Source organism: Bufo gargarizans, chromosome 5 (genome assembly GCF_014858855.1).
Source record: "Bufo gargarizans isolate SCDJY-AF-19 chromosome 5, ASM1485885v1, whole genome shotgun sequence".
NCBI classification, from domain to species: domain Eukaryota; kingdom Metazoa; phylum Chordata; class Amphibia; order Anura; family Bufonidae; genus Bufo; species Bufo gargarizans.
Window position 1 is genome coordinate 379,792,659 of NC_058084.1, and position 20,164 is coordinate 379,812,822.

Below are 20,164 nucleotides of genomic sequence, written 5' to 3' on the forward strand. Positions count from 1 at the left end.
CTGGACGGATCCGTTTGCCTCCGCACAGCCAGGCGGACACCCGAACGCTGCAAGCAGCGTTTAGGTGTCCGCCTGCTGAGCGGAGCGGAGGACAGACGGAGCCATACTGATGCATTCTGAGCGGATCCGTATAACTCAGAATGCATTAGGGCTGGACGGATCCGTTCGGGGCCGCTTGTGAGAGCCTTCAAACGGAACTCACAAGCGGAGCCCCGAACGCAAGTGTGAAAGTAGCCTTATTCTTATTCTATTGAGAGCTACTGTAGATAAGTCTTGAGATGTGAACTATCTTATCCCCTTGGCTATTTTTATATCTCTTTTTCTAGTTTTTCTTGTTTTTAAGACTGATTTCCTGCCCTATTGTTTTTCTGTTATATTATTACATAGATAAAATGCTTTGTTCTTTTATGTATTTATTTACTTGTTTATATTTCATATTATTCTAGGGATCCTCTGTTAGAGGAATGGTGCATATGTGAACCCCTCATTCAGTCCATGTGGGGCCAAACTTCTAAGACGGTAAATCCATCTCGCTTCTTTCTGTTGTAATCTTCTATCTAAATTGCCCATTCTAGGGCCCAACTTCATTTTTTTGAATCCCCCACACTTTTAGCAGTGGCAGTGCAAAAACAACAATATACAAAAAACCCAGATCAACAAACAGCCTACTACACTGGGAGAGCCACCATCCAACTACTTTAAAGAAAGGCATCCCGATAGGACAATATCTTCGAGCAAAGGGTAATTGTTCTACAAATGAAGGCTTTGAGGATGAATGTAAATTATTATACAGTAGATTTATGGCGAGAGGCTACCCCAAAAAAGTACTACACAAGGCGTACAATAGAGCTAAAAATAGCAATAGGACCAGTTTACTTTCAGATAATAAACAACAACAAATAAACAAGATTGACAACAAAATAGTACGATGCATAGGAAATTTTGACGGCCAACATGAGAAGGTTCGCAATATACTTAGACGACACTGGCATATACTACTATCAGATGAAGAGCTAAAATAAATCATTTCCCCCAACCCGGCTATCACATATAGAAGGGGTCAAAATATAAAAGAAAAACTGGTACACAGCCACGTTACACATAACGAAAAACAAAGTATAGATACATGGTTAACCACAAAAGGATCATATCCCTGTGGTGATTGTATCTTTTGTGAAAAAATGACACCAAAGAAAGAATTTGTAAACCCAGTGGACAACAAAAAAAAAACTAACAAAAGAATATATTAACTGTAAATCCACAGGAGTTATCTATGCCATCCAGTGTGGATGCCCCAAGTTGTATATAGGAAAAACCGTACAAGAACTTAGAAGACGACAGTACAAACCAAAAGTTTGGACACACCTTCTCATTCAAAGAGTTTTCTTTATTTTCATGACTATGACAATTGTAGATTCACACTGAAGGCATCAAAACTATGAATTAATGTGGAATTATATACATAAAAAATTGTGAAACAACGGAAAATGTGTCATATTCTAGGTTCTTCAAAGAAGCCACCTTTTGCTTTAATTACTGCTCTTGGCATTCTCTTAATGAGCTTCAAGAGGTAGTCACCTGAAATGGTTTTCACTTCACAGGTGTGCCCTGTCAGGTTTAATAAGTGGGATTTCTTGCCTTATAAATGGGGTTGGGACCATCAGTTGCATTGTGGAGAAGTCAGGTGGATACACAGCTGATAGTCCTACTGAATAGACTGTTAGAATTTGTATTATGGCAAGAAAAAAGCAGCTAAGTAAAGAAAAATGAGTGTCCATCATTACTTTAAGAAATGAAGGTCAGTCAGTCCAAAAAAGTGGGAAAACTTTGAAAGTGTCCCCAAGTGCTGTCACAAAAACCATCAAGCGCTACAAAGAAACTGGCTCACATGCGGACCGCCCCAGGAAAGGAAGACCAAGAGTCACCTCTGCTGCGGAGGATAAGTTCATCCGAGTCACCAGCCTCAGAAATCGCAGCAGACACATCTCTAGAACAACTGTTAAGAGGAGACTGTGTGAATCAGGCCTTCATGGTAGAATATCTGCTAGGAAACCACTGCTAAGGACAGGCAACAAGCAGAAGAGACTTGTTTGGGCTAAAGAACACGAGGAATGGACATTAGACCAGTGGAAATCTGTGCTTTGGTCTGATGAGTCCAAATTTGAGATCTTTGGTTCCAACTACCGTGTCTGTGCGACGCAGAAAAGGTGAACGGATGGACTCTACATGCCTGGTTCCCACCGTGAAGCATGGAGGAGGAGGTGTGATGGTGTGGGGGTGCTTTGCTGGTGACACTGTTGGGGATTTATTCAAAATTGAAGGCATACTGAACCAGCATGGCTACCACAGCATCTTGCAGCGGCATGCTATTCTATCCGGTTTGCGTTTAGTTGGACCATCATTTATTTTTCAACAGGACAATGACCCCAAACACACCTCCAGGCTGTGTAAGGGCTATTTGACCATGAAGGAGAGTGATGGGGTGCTGCGCCAGATGACCTGGCCTCCACAGTCACCGGACCTGAACCCAATCAAGATGGTTTGGGGTGTGCTGGACCGTAGAGTGAAGGCAAAAAGGCCAACAAGTGCTAAGCATCTCTGGGAACTCCTTCAAGACTGTTGGAAGACCATTTCAGGTGACTACCTCTTGAAGCTCATCAAGAGAATGCCAAGAGTGTGCAAAGCAGTAATCAAAGCAAAAGGTGGCTACTTTGAAGAACCTAAAATATGACATATTTTCAGCTGTTTTACACTTTTTTGTTATGTATATAATCCACATATGTTAATTCATAGTTTTGATGCCTTCAGTGTGAATCTACAATTTTCATAGTCATGGAAATAAAGAAAACTCTTTGAATAAGAAGGTGTGTCCAAACTTTGGGTCTGTACTGTATATCAAAACATCTAAGTACCATCAAAACTGACTCTGACACTCCCCTCTCCAGACATGTGCAAACAAAACATAATGGCAATATTCAGACCCTAAAAGTGGGGGGGATTCAAAAAATGAAGTTGGGCCCCAGAATGTGCAATTTGGATAGAAGATTACAACAGGAAAAAGCGAGATGGATTTACCATCTTAGAAGTTTGGCCCCACATGGACTGAATGAGGGGTTCACATATGCACCATTCCTTTAACAGATTAATGAGATCCCTAGAATAATATGAAATATAAACAAACAGTATAAGATTGAGAAAGAAAACCTTGTATAAGTTTGAGCGCATGCGCAATAGAAATCCATGTGAAAATAAACTAAGACTTAACTCAGGCGCAAAAGATAACTAGAGCAAGTGAAATATACAAGTCCAATGACATGCGCAATGGAAGCGGACAAGGAAAACTGAGTCTAGTTCTAGCGCATGCGCAATAGTAATCTACTTGGAAATCCATTAAGACCAAACGCAGGCGCAATGGATAGACATGGCAAGTAAAATATACAGTCCATATACACTCACCTAAAGAATTATTAGGAACACCATACTAATACTGTGTTGGACCCCCTTTTGCCTTCAGAACTGCCTTAATTCTACGTGGCATTGATTTAACAAGGTGCTGATAGCATTCTTTAGAAATGTTGGCCCATATTGATAGGATAGTATCTTGCAGTTGATGGAGATTTGAGGGATGCACATCCAAGGCACGAAGCTCCCGTTCCACCACATCCCAAAGATGCTCTATTGGGTTGAGATCTGGTGACTGTGGGGGCCATTTTAGTACAGTGAACTCATTGTCATGTTCAAGAAACCAATTTGAAATAATTTGAGCTTTGTGACATGGTGCATTATCCTGCTGGAAGTAGCCATCAGAGGATGGGTACATGGTGGTCATGAAGGGATGGACATGGTCAGAAACAATGCTCAGGTAGCCTGTGGCATTTAAACGATGGCCAATTGGCACTAAGGGGCCTAAAGTGTGCCCAGAAAACATCCCCCACACCATTACACCACCACCACCAGCCTGCACAGTGGTAACAAGGCATGATGGATACATGTTCTCATTCTGTTTACGCCAAAATTCGGACTCTACCATTTGAATGTCTCAACAGAAATCGAGACTCATCAGACCAGGCAACATTGTTCCAGTCTTCAACAGTCCAATTTTGGTGAGCTCGTGCAAATTGTAGCCTCTTTTTCCTATTTGTAGTGGAGATGAGTGGTACCCGGTGGGGTCTTCTGCTGTTGTAGCCCACCTTTCTTTCCCATTCTGACATTCAGTTTGGAGTTCAGGAGATTGTCTTGACCAGGACCACAACCCTATATGCATTGAAGCAACTGCCATGTGATTGATTGACTAGATAATCGCATTAATGAGAAATAGAACATGTGTTCCTAATAATTCTTTAGGTGAGTGTATAGTCCAATAATATGCACAGTATAAGATAGACAAAGGAAATTTTGTCCAAGTTTTGGCGCATGCGCAATGGAAATCCACCTAGAAATTCACTAAGACCAAACGCAGGCGCAATGGACAGATATAGCAATTCAATATACAAGTCCAACAACATGCGCAGTACAAAATGGACAAATGAAAATGTGTTTAAGTTCTAGCGCATGCGCAATAGAAATCCACTTAGAAATTAACGCAGGCGCAATGGACAATTATAGCAAGTCTAATATATAAGTCCAATGACATGCGAAGTGGAAGACGGACAAGGCAAATTGTGTCTAAGTTCTAGCGCATGCGCAATAGAACAACAGTAACGATTGGACCAGCAATAGAATGGGAGTGACTAGACGCTACAACACCCCATAAAGTCATCCCTGATTGGCTATAAAGGTGAAAATAGTAACAAAATTGATACTCAGTAACTAATGATATGATGACGCCATCAGAGGGAGGTTTTATAAGCCTGGGTCCACCCCCCTCATGAGCAGACTGCCCGAAACCCCTGAGGATGCCAAGTGTTTGACGAAACATGTCGGGGGGCAGATTGTGAAGAGTGTTTTTTAGACAGTGTGTGATTGTGAGAAGTGAGTACCACAGTGCTTGCATGTAATAGGGAGGCCTGCGAAGCAGGAAACCTATCACAGTCTCCTAGCCAGAGTGCACGGTGACATTAGCAGTGCAAGCATATTTTAGAACGACAGTGATCGCATTTAGTAAGGGAGCCTGCGAAGCAGGAAACACATGATAGCCTCCTAGCTGGTTTACACTGTGGTACAAACGGTGTAAGCACAAGTTATAACGACGAAAAAACAAACTCACAGACACAGCTGATAATTTTAAACTTTAGTAATAGGTAGAAATATTTTATTAAAGGAAATAAATGTTACGTTTTACACAAGTAAAAAATCGACCATTTGAAAATAATTTATAGAACTTTGAGCCATGACACATCCATCAGGTGGGACAGGACAGGCAATTGAGACGTTTCAGCACATGGAAATACCTCCTACCCTATAAATAAACCTGATTTGGCTACATTCAGTCTTTTGACAGTTGTAGGGATTTGCTCTAGTAGGCAGGGTAAGCAGACGCAAGACAGAGGCAAGACCATGGTTGAAAAGCAAAAGTTCAGTGTTTATTCACACAAAAAGGCAGAAAAGAAAAGTAATACTTTGCAGGGTCCTGGTGTTAATTCACACAGCAAAAGTCCTGGTGTTAATTCACACAGAGTCCACAGAACAAAACCTGTCACCTGGCAGTCCACAGCAGGCTTTAGGGCGCCTCATGCAGCTCTCATGCAGCTCTTAGCCTTGCAGTACGGCAGAACTCCTCAGCTCCCAAACACAGAGCTTCCACAGCTCCACTATCACCTGGAGGATCATTCCACCCCAGCTGAGCTGCTGGCTGGGTTTTTAAATCCCAGCCCAAAACCTGGCCTGGAACTTAGGGAACAGCCACCCACCCTGCTCTTTGGCTGCTTCCAATAAGAACCGGCCCGGATCGGCTTTACAGCTACACTAAGTAAAAACAGTGTCAGCGAATACTAGCTGCCACTGACACACAAAATTACCAGTTCCTATCTTAATGAGGACCCTTACGCCTTCCTACACAGTGTAGGGAGAGGTTGCTGTGTGGAGCCGGGACCACAAAAGTCCTTTTAAGGACTGGTATAGGTGTCCTATCGATAGGTGTGACTTATCGAGGGGTGTGATATACTTATAATATACTTTCTAACATAGAAAGTATATCATAGTGCATTTGCATTGTGCAGCAGTTGTGTGCAGTTCTGCTGAGATACCGCAGCTATACAGAGGGACAAACGCTATTGGAACAAATAATTGCAACTGGCATGATATAACATTTGCCCCCCCAAAAAACTGATTGAGGCAGGGGTGTGATATACCTAGAATATACTTTCCATATAGTGCATTTGTATTGTGCAGCAGTTCTGTGCAGTTCTGCTGAGATACCGCAGCTATACAGAGGGACAAACGCTATAGGAACAAATAATTTCAACTGGTGTGATATAACATTTGCCCCCCAAAAAAACTGATTGAGGCAGGGGTGTGATATACCTGCTTCCAGCAAATAATCATTAAGGGGTTCTATATACCTGCTTCCACAAATACTGCTCTTCTATAGGCACTTTGTCACAGAGTCAGTTTGAAAATGACAGGTTTAGGCCGGCCATTACACAGAGGTGATAGAGATCGGGCAGGTGCACCAGGCCGGAGCCTAAGTGGAAAGTTGGAGAAGGTGTGTGCGATTACGTCAAAGGACGCACCAGAGTTGGTTGAGTGGCCCACTCAGCCTTCCGCTTCTGCACCCTCCTCATCCTCTGTATCTGCACCCTTCTCACTCTCTGCTGTGTGCACCCCCAAGACACCACCACCACCATATCCCCTCCACTCGAGTCAGAGGAATTATTTTCCCTTCCATTCCAAGACCTTACCAATGCGCAGCCATTCTTGGCATTGGATCAAGAAGAGGAGGTAGCAACGACCGCCACCCAGCAGTCTGACGACAGTACCCAGATTAGCCCAAGGACAGAGGTCCTCTCTGTTGCTGCCTACTCCGAGATCTCTAATGTCAGTGGTCGTGAAGGTGACGATAATGACGTGTTGATGGATGTCACGTGGGTGCCCACAAGAGAGGAAGAGGAGGGGAGTTAGAGGGAGAGACAGAGCAGCAGATAGGGGGTAGAACTAGGAGAAGCAGGCAGAACTCGCAGTGCACTGGAGACAAAAAGCAGACTGCTAATACTTTGTATATCTGGATCGAGCCATCCACCATGCACGGTCATATCTGGCGCTCCCAGGACGCCGGCACATGACTCTGCAGTGTGGGCTTTTTTTAACGTGTCCGCTGCTGACAATGGTGTTGCCATCTGCAGCCTGTGCTGTCAATGCATAAGTCGCGGTAAGCCCAACACTCACCTAGGGATGACCGCCTTAAGAAGGCACCTGGCCTCCCATCACCGAGCCCAGTGGGAGCAACACTGTCAGAACCCACAAAGCCACACTCTCGGCGCTCCAGGTCCTGCCTCTTCTCCTTCTCTTCTCTCCTCCCATTTGTCCTGCACTCCACCTTCCACCCCTTCGTCGTCGCGTTTTTTCTGGCAAAAGGCAGGCTTCCGTGGCCCAAATGTTCGAGCGTAAAAAGTTGATGATGCCGGATAACCCTCTTGCTCAATGCTGACTGCCGGCTTGTCGGAACTCCTAGCCCGCCAACTACTGCCATATAAACTGGTGGACTCAGAGGCCTTTCGAAAATTTGCGGCCATTGGCACACCGCAATGGAAGGTCCCCAGATGGAAATATTTTTCCCAGAAGGGCAGCCCAGAGCTATATGGCCATGTTCAGCGGCAAGTAAATGTATCTCTGGCAAACAGTGTCGGTGCCAAGATACATCTGACCACAGACACGTGGTCTAGCAAACACAGGCAGGGAAAGTACATAACCTTTTTTTGCCCACTGGGTGAACCTTCTGACGGCTGTTGAGCATGCAACCCGAGGCACCCGTGTGGATTTGGTGTTACCGCCACGGAATGCATGCAGGCCTGCCTCTTCTTCTCCTCCTCCTACTCCATCCTCAGTCTCCTCAGCTGACTCCTCCTTTTCCACTGCTATCGCTTCTTCCGCTGCACCCCCCAGCTCCCCAGAACCTATTTAACGTGCCAGGTGAGATGTTGCCATGCTGTGCTGCGGCTGTTGTCCCTGGAAGCCAAGAGCCACACCGGTCCTGCACTCCTTTCAGCTCTGCGGTCACAGGCCGATCAGTGGCTAACCCCGCTCAATTTGATAGTTGGTAAAGTGGTGTGCGAGAATGGTGCCAATCTGCTGAGCGTGCTGAAACAGGGCAAAATGACACACATGCCGTGCATGGCACACATCCTGAACTTATTCGCGCAGCCATTCTTTGCCAAATACCCTGGGGTCCAGGACGTCTTGCGGCATGCCAGGAAAATCTCTGGCTATTTTAGAAGACCTTACTCACCTTGCTGACGTTCAAATTTAGTGCAAATGGGGGCCTTTATGCTCCAGTGTTTGAAGAGGGACCCCCGTATAAAAAGCATAATGGGCCAGGACCTGTACTGGGTGGCAACATACTTAGACCCCGGTACAAACACAAAATGGAGTACATGTTACCAGCGCACAGAGGCCTGTCGGAATGCAGCATTTCCAGGCCTTGCTGCGCGAGATGCTGCATTCTGCTGTTGCGGGTGCTGGCAGAGGGATTTCCACCCACAGAGAAACGGGTACCAATCCTTCTGTGTATGCAAGAAGAGGGCGGTTTGAAGATGTGTTGATCACTTCAAATATGAGACCATTCTTGCAAACAACCCATCGACAGCCGCCCTCCGGATCCAGCCTCAGGTAACGCCTAGAGCGACAGGTGTCAGACTACATCGGGTTAACGGCTGATGTGGACGCTCTGAGAAGCGAGGAACCCCTGGACTACTTGGTGTGCAGGTTTGACCTGTGGCCAGAGCTGGCACAATATGCCATGGAACTCATGGCTTGCCCCTCATCCAGTGTCCTGTCCGAAAGGACGTTCAGCGCAGCAGGGGGGATCGTGACTGATAAGCGCACTTGCCTAGCTCACGACCGTGTGGACTACCTCACATTTCTAAAAATGAATGAGGCATGGATCTCGAAGGAATTCAACACCTGTGACGACCACGTTTAATTTAATTTCCTCTTGCCAGCCCACACATATCCTACACCACCAAGCACAAAGAATGGTCCCTGTCTTATGTAAATACAGGGGCATAAAAGGCCTTTTCTGTCCGGTGAATGCCTAATGTTTCGGGCCTCGGCGGAATTCAACACCTGTGACGACCATGTGTTATCAAATTTTAACTATTATCATTAGTTTTTTTTTCAAGAGGGGGGATTTCATTAGCCATGTTTTTAATCCAATTTTATATTTTTAGTTCTTTTAAACATATGTATTTGACATGTATTTGTACTGGCCTGCAGTAAAATTGATATCCAATTACCATCTAATATACAGTCCTGATCAAAAGTTTAAGACCACTTGAAAAATGGCAAAAAATCATATTTAGCATGGCTGGATCTTAACAAGGTTCCAAGTAGAGCTTCAACATGCAACAAGAAGAAATGGGACTGAGACAAAACATTTTTTGAGCATTCAATTTAATGAAAACAACGAATAAACGGAAACAGGCTGTTTTTCAGCTGATCAAAAGTTTAGGACCACATGCCTTTAAAGGCCAAATCTGTGCAAAGATGTGGATTCATTGTCATTTTCTGTCAGGTAGTCACACGTTGTGATGGCAAAGGCAAAAAAACTCTCCCTTTTTGAACGTCGGGTTGTTGAACTGCATAAGCAGTGTCTCTCACAGCGCGCCATCGCTGCTGAGGTGGGACGCAGTAAGACAGTCATTTGGAATTTCTTAAATGATCCTGAGGGTTATGGAACAAAAAAGTCAAGTGGAAGACCCAAAAAAAAATCATCAGCACTGAGCCGGAGGATCCATTTGGCAGTCCGTCAAGACACTGGACGATCCTCGACCCAAATTAAGGCCCTTACTGGTGCTGCCCCATAACCATCAGACGGCATCTGAGACTGAAGGGTTTCAAAAACAAAAAACGTCTTCAAAGACCTCGTCTCCTTGAACGCCACAGAACTGCTCGTTTGGACTTTGCAAGAGAGCACCAAACATGGGACATTCAAAGGTGGAAGAAAGTTTTATTCTCTGATAAGAAAAAATGTAACCTTAAATGGTTCTGATGGTTTCCAACGTTACTGGCATGACAAGCAGATCCCACCTGAGATGTTTTCTACGCTCCACAGTGGAGGGGGCACCATAATGGTCTGGGGTGCGTTTTTCCTTCAGTGGAACAATGGAGCTTCAGGAAGTGCAGGGGCGTCAAACGGCCGCTGGCTATGTCCAGATGTTGCATAAAGCATTCCTCATGACTGAGGGCTGTGTGGTAACAACTGGGTTTTTCAACAGGACAACGCTACAGTACACAATGCCCACAGGACTAGGGACATCTTCCAGGAGAATAACATCACTCTTTTGGCCCATCCTGCGTGTCCCCCGGGTCTACATCCAATTGAGAACCTTTGGGGATGGATGGCAAGGGAAGTTTACAAAAATGGACAACAGTTCCAGACAGTAGATGGCCTTCGTGCGGCTGTCTTCACCACTTGGAGAAATGTTCCCACTCACCTCATGGAAACGCTTGCATCAAGCATGCCGAAACAAATTTTTGAAGTGATAAACAATAACGGCGGAGCTACTCACTACTGAGTTCATGTTTGGAAGTTGGATTTCTGTTGTGGGGGGTTTAGTTTTTTTTTTGGAGGTGTGTTTCTAAACTTTTGATCAGCTGAAAAACAACCTGTTTCAGTTTATTCATTGTTTTCATTAAATTGAATGCTCAAAAAATGTTTTGTCTCACTCCCATTTCTTCTTGTTGCATGTTGAAGCTCTACTTGGAACCTTGTTAAGATCTAGCCTTGCTAAATATGATTTTTTGCCATTTTTCAAATGGTCTTAAACTTTTGATCAGGACTGTACCTCCAGCCCCATAATTACTTGATCTTTTATGTACGGTGAATTAATAATTTTTGGGGCCTGTAGTCTACTGGTCTGCAATAAAATTGATATCTAATGACCGTGCAATCTACCTCCAGCCATATAATCAATTGATCTTTTCTGTACGGTGAATGCCTAATTGTTGGGGCCTCAGAGGAATTCAACACCTGTGACGACCACGTGTTATCGAATTTCATCATCATTTTGGGTTTATTCAAGAGGGGGGATTTCTTAGGCGTGTTTTTAATCCAATTTTAGATTTTTAGTTCTTTTAAACATACAGTCAGGTCCTTAAATATTGGGACATCAACACAATTCTAAAGTTTTTGGCTCTATACACCACCACTATGGATTTGAAATGAAACAAACCATATGTGCTTTAACTGCAGACTGTCAGGTTTAATTTAAGGGTATTTACACCCAAATCAGGTGAACGGTGTAGGAATTACAACAGTTTGCATATGTGCCTCCCACTTGTTAAGGGACCAATAGTAATGGGACAGAATAATAATCATAAATCAAACCTTCACTTTTTAATACTTGGTTGCAAATCCTTTGAACTCAATTACAGCCTGAAGTCTGGAACGCATAGACATCACCAGACACTGGGTTTCATCCCTGGTGATGCTCTGCCAGGCCTCTACCCAATTCCTGCTTGTTCTTGGGGCATTTTCCCTTCAGTTTTGTCTTCAACAAGTGAAATGCATCCTTAATCGGATTCAGGTCAGGTGATTGACTTGGGAAAAAAGGATTGCGCTGCAGGAGAGTATGCTTAATTAAAGTCCGAAGATTATTTGTGTTCTATTGTCTATGAAAATCTTCAGTCAAATAGGTTCATCCAAATACATCAAACACAGCTGTGGTGTGGAAATCTGAAATAAAATAGAAACCGCACTATGGTGTAGTAACTTCTCAAAAGGAGTGTCACCTGAAAACAGGTTATACTCACAAGACTCAGATGATATTAAGCGTAGAAAGCAGGCTCAGCACTGTCATCCACCCAGGAACTGCACACCTTGGATGTCGTTCACTAGACCACACGGACGGACAGGGTGCTTAACCGCTTATGTGAAATCTTGCACAAGCAGGATCCCAAAACTGAGCACCACTTTGGCAGGATATCACCAAACTCCACACTTTTCAAGGTCTCGGAGAAAAGATGTCAACCAATAGTGAAGTACGTACCACAGTGTTGAATAAAAAGGATTTATTTTACTCACAAAAAACACAAGTTTTGGAGCAAGTTAAAACAAGTACACAATGCCCGACCCGGGTTTCGCCATGATGCTTCGTCTGGGGCGTGTCCTGGGTGGATGACAGTGCTGAGCCTTCTTTCTACGCTTAATATCATCTGAGTCTTGTGAGTATAACCTGTTTTCAGATGACACTCCTTTTGAGAAGTTACTACACCATAGTGCGGTTTCTATTTTATTTCAGATTTCCACACCACAGCTGTGTTTGATGTATTTGGATGAACCTATTTGACTGAAGATTTTCATAGACAATAGAACACAAACAATCTTTGGACTTTAATTATTAAGCATACTCTCCTGCAGCGCAATCCTTTTTTCCTATTTCATTGTGTGGACTATTTCTACTCACTTGTGTCCTGGATTTTGCAGCGCTAGAGGGTAAAATATCTGAACAGGAATTGTACCTTATATTTTCTAATTGTTCAGGTGATTGACTTGGCCATTGCATACATTCCACTTCTTTCCCTTAAAAACCTCTTTGGTTGCTTTTGCAGTATGCTTTGGGTCATTGTCCATCTGCACTGTGAAGCGCAGTCCAATGAGTTCTGAAGCATTTGGCTGAATATGAGCATATAATATTGCCCGAAACACTTCAGAATTCATCCTGCTGCTTTTGTCAGCAGTCACATCATCAATAAATACAAGAGAACCAGTTCCATTGGCAGCCATACATGCCTATGCCATGACACTACCACCACCATGCTTCACTGATGAGGTGGTATGCTTAGGATCATGAGCAATTCCTTTCCTTGTTCATACTCTTCTCTTCCCATCACTCTGGTACAAGTTGATCTTGGTCTTATCTGTCCATAGGATGTTGTTCCAGAACTGTGAAGGCTTTTTTAGATGTCATTTGGCAAACTCTAATCTGACCTTCCTGTTTTTGAGGCTCACCAATGGTTTACATCTTGTGGTGAACCATCTGTATTCACTCTGGTGAAGTCTTCTCTTGATTTTTGACTTTGACACACATACACCTACCTCCTGGAGAGTGTTCTTGATCTGGCCAACTGTTGTGAAGGGTGTTTTCTTCACCAGGGAAAGAATTCTTCGGTGATCCACCACAGGTGTTTTCCGTGGTCTTCCGGGTCTTTTGCTGTTGCTAAGCTCACCGGTGCGTTCCTTCTTTTTAAGAATGTTCAAAACAGTTGTTTTGGCCACGCCTAATGTTTTTGCTATCTCTCTGATGGGTTTGTTTTGTTTTTTCAGCCTAATGATGGCTTGCTTCACTGATAGTGACAGCTCTTTCGATCTCATCTTGAGAGTTGAGAGCAACATATTCCAAATGCAAATAGCACACTTGAAATGAACTCTGGTCCTTTTATCTGCTCATTGTAATTGGGATAATGAGGGAATAACACACACCTGGCCATGGAACAGCTGAGAAGCCAATTGTCCCATTACTTTTGGCCCCTTATCAAGTGGGAGGCACATATGTAAACTGTTGTAATTCCTACACCGTTCACCTGATTTGGATGTAAATACCCTCAAATTAAAGCTGACAGTCTGCAGTTAAAGCAAATCGTGTTTGTTTTTTAAAATTTAAATCCATTGTGGTGGTGTATAGAGCCAAAAATGGTAAAATTGTGTTGATGTCCCAATATTTATGGACCTGACTGTATGTATTTGACATGTATTTGTACTGGCCTACAGTACAATTTTTATGCAGCGACCGCCTAATGTACCTCCGGCCTATACTCCACTGGCCTGCAGTAAAATTGATATCCAATGACTGTCTAATATACCTCTAGCCACATAATTACTTGTTCTTTTCTGTCTGGTGAATGCCTAATGTTTGGGGCCTGTACTCCAGTGGCCTACAGTAAAAATGTTATCCATTGACCGCATAATGTACTTCGAGCGACATAATCAGAATTTCTTTTATGTCAGGCAAATGCCTAATTTTTAAGGCCCGTACTCCCGTGGCCTAAAATAAATGTTCTAGGCCCCAGCAGGGCACATTTCTGAGAATTTCCCTTTAAGATGCATAAAAATGTCCCCTGATTAGGATACATATTTTTTGTGGGAATTGTTGTCATTGATCCCCCTCTAGTATGTCACTATCCATGTTGTGGGACTATTTGTGCACTTCTACTAAGTGTTTGGTGGCTGCAAATATGACCTGAAGGTTTTTCTGGTTCACCTGCCATTAAATAAATGGGGCCCGCTGCAAATTTGCGGTTCACAAACAATTGATTGCGATCGCATTCGCGAATCGTCCCGGCCGATGTTCTTCCATCACTAATTATGAACACCCTACAATCCAGCAGTGCTCATGCTTCCACACTATAGGAAAAAGTGCCGGCCTCTATGGTGACCGGGACCGTGGGAGAACACATAGGCTAGTGGTATGCAACCACGGCCACTGCTGATGGATTGCAGGGTGGTCGTAACCATGGAAACGAGCAGTTAATAAGGTGATTCCAGCCAGCAAAGGAAGCAATATAGATAATAACAATACATTAGTAAATGCCTTGTAACTTTCTCTGCATAATAAATGCCACTTGCTGAATTGAGACAACCCCTTTAAGTTAGTTCTATAGATGTGAACCACATACTGTAAGTGACATGAAATGTAATATGATAACATGTCATATTTATTTATGTCATATTTTAACATGCTTCGAAAAATCTTGGATGTTTTTACCGCAACCAGAGGCTGGACTTTCTTACATTTGCTTGATGCCATATTTATTCTGTTACAGGTTCGTAAGATTATTGATCTGGTAGAAAGTAAGAAGGGGGAAGTTGCTGAGTTTTTCATATATGTCCTTTATAAAATTCCGGAAGCCTACTATGACCTGGACTCCTGGTTAACAGAAATAGATTTTCAGCCCTCAGAACAAATACAGAGTTTACCTATTACGAACAATGACCCTGGTATGAATTCCTTCTTACCCATTTGTGTCAGTTATTGTGTATGCTATAGTAGACAGAAATGGACTCGAATCTTTGTCTTATTGTTCAACCCAATGGATTGTATTTTCCGTAATCTACCGTAAAAGCAAGAACATTTACTTTACTGTGAGTCTGCTTTTGAATGTAGTTCTATCATTATATATAGGAGGAAAATTTAATGACTGGCAGTTAAATTTGCCCACCCAGTATTATAGGATAATGGGATGTCATAAAGGCTCCTGTAGATGTAATGTGTAGGTGCTCCAACACTTTTGTCCATATAGTGTATTTGGGACTGAAGAAAATAAAATAAATAAGTACAGTGCTTGGCTATCTCTGTCATCCCCATAGACAGAGTAGAGAAGCAGGGCACATGTGTGACCACTGCGCTATTAAAATGCTTCCAAAATGGGGGGCTTGGGGCCCATATTTTAGTGGAGGTCGTAGTGGTCACACCCACAGAGATCATACGTTTACCACCTATTCACAGGATATGTGATAACTGTTTGTTGTGGGATAAGCACTTTAACCCCTTAATGCCCAGCCCCGTAATATGTTGCTGCAAGTAGGTAGTTATCACTTAACACTGTACTATTATGACACTGTAATAACTCAGAACCCGGCAGAGTTATCATCCAGATGCTAGGGTCAATAGCGACCACATCATCTCAGCAGCTAAATGGAGGAAGAGGGCTCCCTCTGTCCTCCTATCACCATCCCACAAATGCAATTGAGGTGTGTGGAGCTGTTGTCATGGCAGCCGAATGCCTTCTGAAGACCCCCAGGGCCCCATGTTACTGCCCTTATTACACCCTCCGTCTGGGAGGATATACAGTAATAGAAAGGCAGTAAAAATCCCTATATGCTATAATACAGGAGTATTGTAGTGTATTGTACAAGCAATCAAACAAACACAGGTTGAAGTCCCCTAAGGGGACTAAAAATGTAGAAAACAAAAACAAAAAAACAGTTGAATAAAGTTTTTAAAGATCTTACAAAAAATAAATTAAAATGTAAAAATAAAATGCTTTCCTATTTCTTATATGTAAAAAGAAGCTAAACATAATTGGTATCGCCTCATGTGAAAACATCTAACCTATTAAAATATTCATGTGTATCAATATCATGACAATATTTGTCATTTTGATCAAAGTAAGTTGCAGTGGAAGGCACCCAATTACTAAAATCCAATTACTTTATTTAGGAATAAAATCCAATTACTTTATTTAGGACAGACAGAAAATGTTTAATCCAAGTTGCCTACTTGTTTTGAACAGGCAACATGCTCTTAGTCATGCCGTAAATACATACAGAATTTTATCAAAGGAGTAAGTAGAGGCAAATACTTAAGCGGTTTGGCTCATGTCAGACAGTAATAGGATATGGCTTGGAAATGCCATCAATTACACATAAGTGACGTTCCCCCCCCCCCCCCCCTCTGCAGGACCCACTCCTATTTCCAGAGCGGGGCCCCTGAAGAGAACGGAGAGCAGCCACGCATGTGGAAGTTCTGAGCCAGCACTAAGCTATTTCCGGCAGTCCCATAGCAGTGAATGGAGCGCAGACCATGGCCAATATACCAACAAAAAGCCAATATAGAAACAAAAAAAATAAAAACTTGGGCCACACATCCACATGCTATGCATCGATCTATTGTTGCTTCCCAGCCCAAATAACATTGCTTTTCAGCATAAGTAGTAGTATTTGTATATGTTTTGATCACAATGCATAAGCCCACCCACCATGTGCAGGTTGCCTCTATGAATGGGTGCCTACTCTAATTTGGTGTGGCACTATATGGAGACCACCAGTGTTCCCTCTAAGCCTCTGCCCTCGCTGAGCGGGGCAGTTAGGTAGCTGGGTAATACATCATGAAAGGTGGGCAATTTCTTACTAAAAGTGTATTCCTATGTAGCAACCACAGGGTAACCTGCAATACCGTGTAACCATAATTTAAAGGGAATCATCATCTCTTACGTTTCTGTGGATTTACAATAAAAGTGCAGCAGATGCTGACTTTCTTGAGAACAATTGTATACGGCAGTGTATGGAAAGGTGGCTCAACATATGTGGCTCCTTTCATTTACTTCTATGGGAGAATGAGACCTCTAGTAAAACCACAGATAACACTAGTACAGATCATGTGGTAGTGTTACCTACTTCCTTAATGTGCCTCCCTGTGCCTCTCCCACAGGACTCCATGCTGGTGGTGCTGCCTCCTCTTCCTTCTTTTTTTCATGCCCCGCACAGCACGTCCTGATGCAGCAGCATCAGGACATAGGAACACTGTGGGCATGGTGATGGTGACAGACACACACAGGGACAGACACACACAGGGACATACATACAAACACAGGATGGTCACATACACACAGGGACACACATAAAGGGACACCCACACGGGGACAGACACACACAGGGACACAAACACACACAGACACACACAAAGGGACACACACACAGGGACACACACGCACAGGGACACACACACATAGGGACAGACATACACACACAGGGACAGACATACACACACACGGACACATGCAGGGATATACACACACACAGGGACACAGACACAAACAGACACACACACAGGGACAGGGACACATAGGGACAGACATACACACACAGGGACAGACACACACACACGGACACACGCAGGGATACACACACACACACACACACAGGGTCACACACATGGACACACACACAGGGATACACATACACACAGGGACAGACATAAGGACAGATACACACACACAGGGACATACACACACAGGGACATACATACACACAGACACAGAGCTACACAGCTAGGCCTCACCACATTTCAGCCGGGCTCCTCTTAGTAAGCCCAGGAACAAATCTCTCTGCTCCTCCACCACACAGGGGCACACACACACACAGGGGCACACACACACAGGGACACACACACACAGGGATAGGCACACAGGGACACACAGACAGATACACATAGGGACACCCTCACACAGGGACACACACACACAGGGATAGACATGCACACAGACACACACATATAAACACAGGGACAAACACACACACAGAGTGACAGACATGCACACAGACACACACACACAGACAGACAGGGACAGACACACACACAGGGACAGACATACACACACATGGACACACGCAGGGATATACACACAGGGTCACACACATGGACACACACAGGGATACACATACACACAGGGACAGACATAAGGACACATACACACACTCACACAGGGACATACATACACACAGACACATACACACACATGGACAGACACAGAGCTACACAGCTAGGCCTCACCACATTCCAGCCGGGCTCCTCTTAGTAAGCCCAGGAACAAAGCTCTCTGCTCCTCCACCACACAGGGGCACACACAGGGATAGGCACACAGGGATAGGCATACAGAGACAGGCACACACAGGGACAGACAGACAGATACACATAGGGACACACTCACACAGGGGCACACACACAGGGACAGACAGACAGATACACATAGGGACACACTCAAACAGGGGCACACACACAGGGACAGACAGACAGATACACATAGGGACACACTCACACAGGGGCACACACACAGGGACAGACATATACACACAGGGACAGACATATAAACAAAGGGACAAACACACACACATACAGGGACAGACATGCACACAGACACACACATAGGGACAGACACACACAGCTACACAGCTAGGCCCCACCACATTCCAGCCGGGCTCCTCTGGGTAAGCACAGGAACAAAGCTCTCTGCTCCTCCCCCACTGGTCACATGGGCAATGACATCAGGAAGGTCCTTTAGCCCACTAGGAAATACCATCTACCCTGTTCTGTGTCTACCCCAGTAAATCATAGCAGTGCACTCAGCGAAAATTGTGTGCATTGCTGGGGTAAGCTGCCCTAGAATTCAGAACAGGCAGTTTGTTGAAGTCCAGGATGCGGCTGCAGGGGTGAGCGGGACTACAGAGGCCCTGAGCGGGGGCACTATGGAATATGGTGCCACAACACCACTGGTGCCACAACACCACACCAGCAGATGGTGTAATCCAGCAGTCCAACAGCACCCCTGCTACCAGACTAACCCCCCTTGGCACTGGGCCCCACCAACCCATAGGCAGGGCATCACAGCTACAATGGTAACCATGCAGTACTGCACCATGAGCTCTCAGGAACTTGAACTGAGAACTAGTAGGAATTTGTTAACCCTTATGCAGTCTCCTGCTAATAAAAAACAGTTTCGTTGAATAGGAGGAGTGCTGATACCATAAGAAAGAAGAGTACTATGCAGTATACCAACAAAAAGAGAAAAACATGGACCGCACATCCACATGCTATACATCGATCTATTGTTGCTACCCAGCACAATTAACATCGCTTCTCAGCATAATTCGTAGCATACAGCGATATAATCTACATACTGTACATAAGGCATTTGTATACGTATGAGGCATTTGTGTATGTCCTAGCGATATGCCATCAGTGTCTGAGATGACAAACCTTTTAAAGATGACTGCAAATTTATATCAAGGAATGGCGTTACTCTTTCTGAACTGTAGCATGGCACGTCATGTATATTATGGAATGTGTAAAATGCAACCTCTAGTATGTGGGTTGCATGACTTGCAAGTTCAAAACAAGAATTAAAGGGGTTGGCCACTATATAAGTACTTTCCACTATATAGTGGGAGGTAGGGTAAAAAAAAGAGTTTCCAAATATACTTTATAAAAAAAAATCCGAATGGTAATGTTTTTTATAACGAGCCACGCCCCCTCAGCCCCGCTCTGCGTACAGACAGTTCGTCCGTGGCTGCACGTGACATGGAGGAGCTTTAGAGAAAGCTCGCCCATGGCTTTATTCTAACTGCACATGCGCTGCTTTTCCCCGACGCGCTCTTACTTTGCTTCCCGCTCCAAACTCTGACAGGAATAAGCCGGTTGTAGAGACAGAGTCGGAGCAGGGAGCGAGCCAGTGGCAGGGGCAGATTGGGCATGCGCTGCCCTTATTAGGAAAAGCATGACTGGCTTCAGCAATA

The 20,164-nt window shown here is 44.1% G+C and overlaps 1 protein-coding gene across 1 annotated transcript in view; it reads left to right on the top strand.

Annotated features, from left to right (window-relative positions):
- Window positions 1-20,164, top strand: part of LOC122939166 (nucleotide-binding oligomerization domain-containing protein 1-like) — a 60,818-nt gene that overhangs the window by 3,165 nt on the left and 37,489 nt on the right. Inside the window, exon 2 of the mRNA XM_044295170.1 lies at window positions 14,917-15,091. Within this exon, the coding sequence (XP_044151105.1) occupies window positions 14,917-15,091 (175 nt within the window). The remainder of the gene's footprint in view (window positions 1-14,916; window positions 15,092-20,164) is intronic.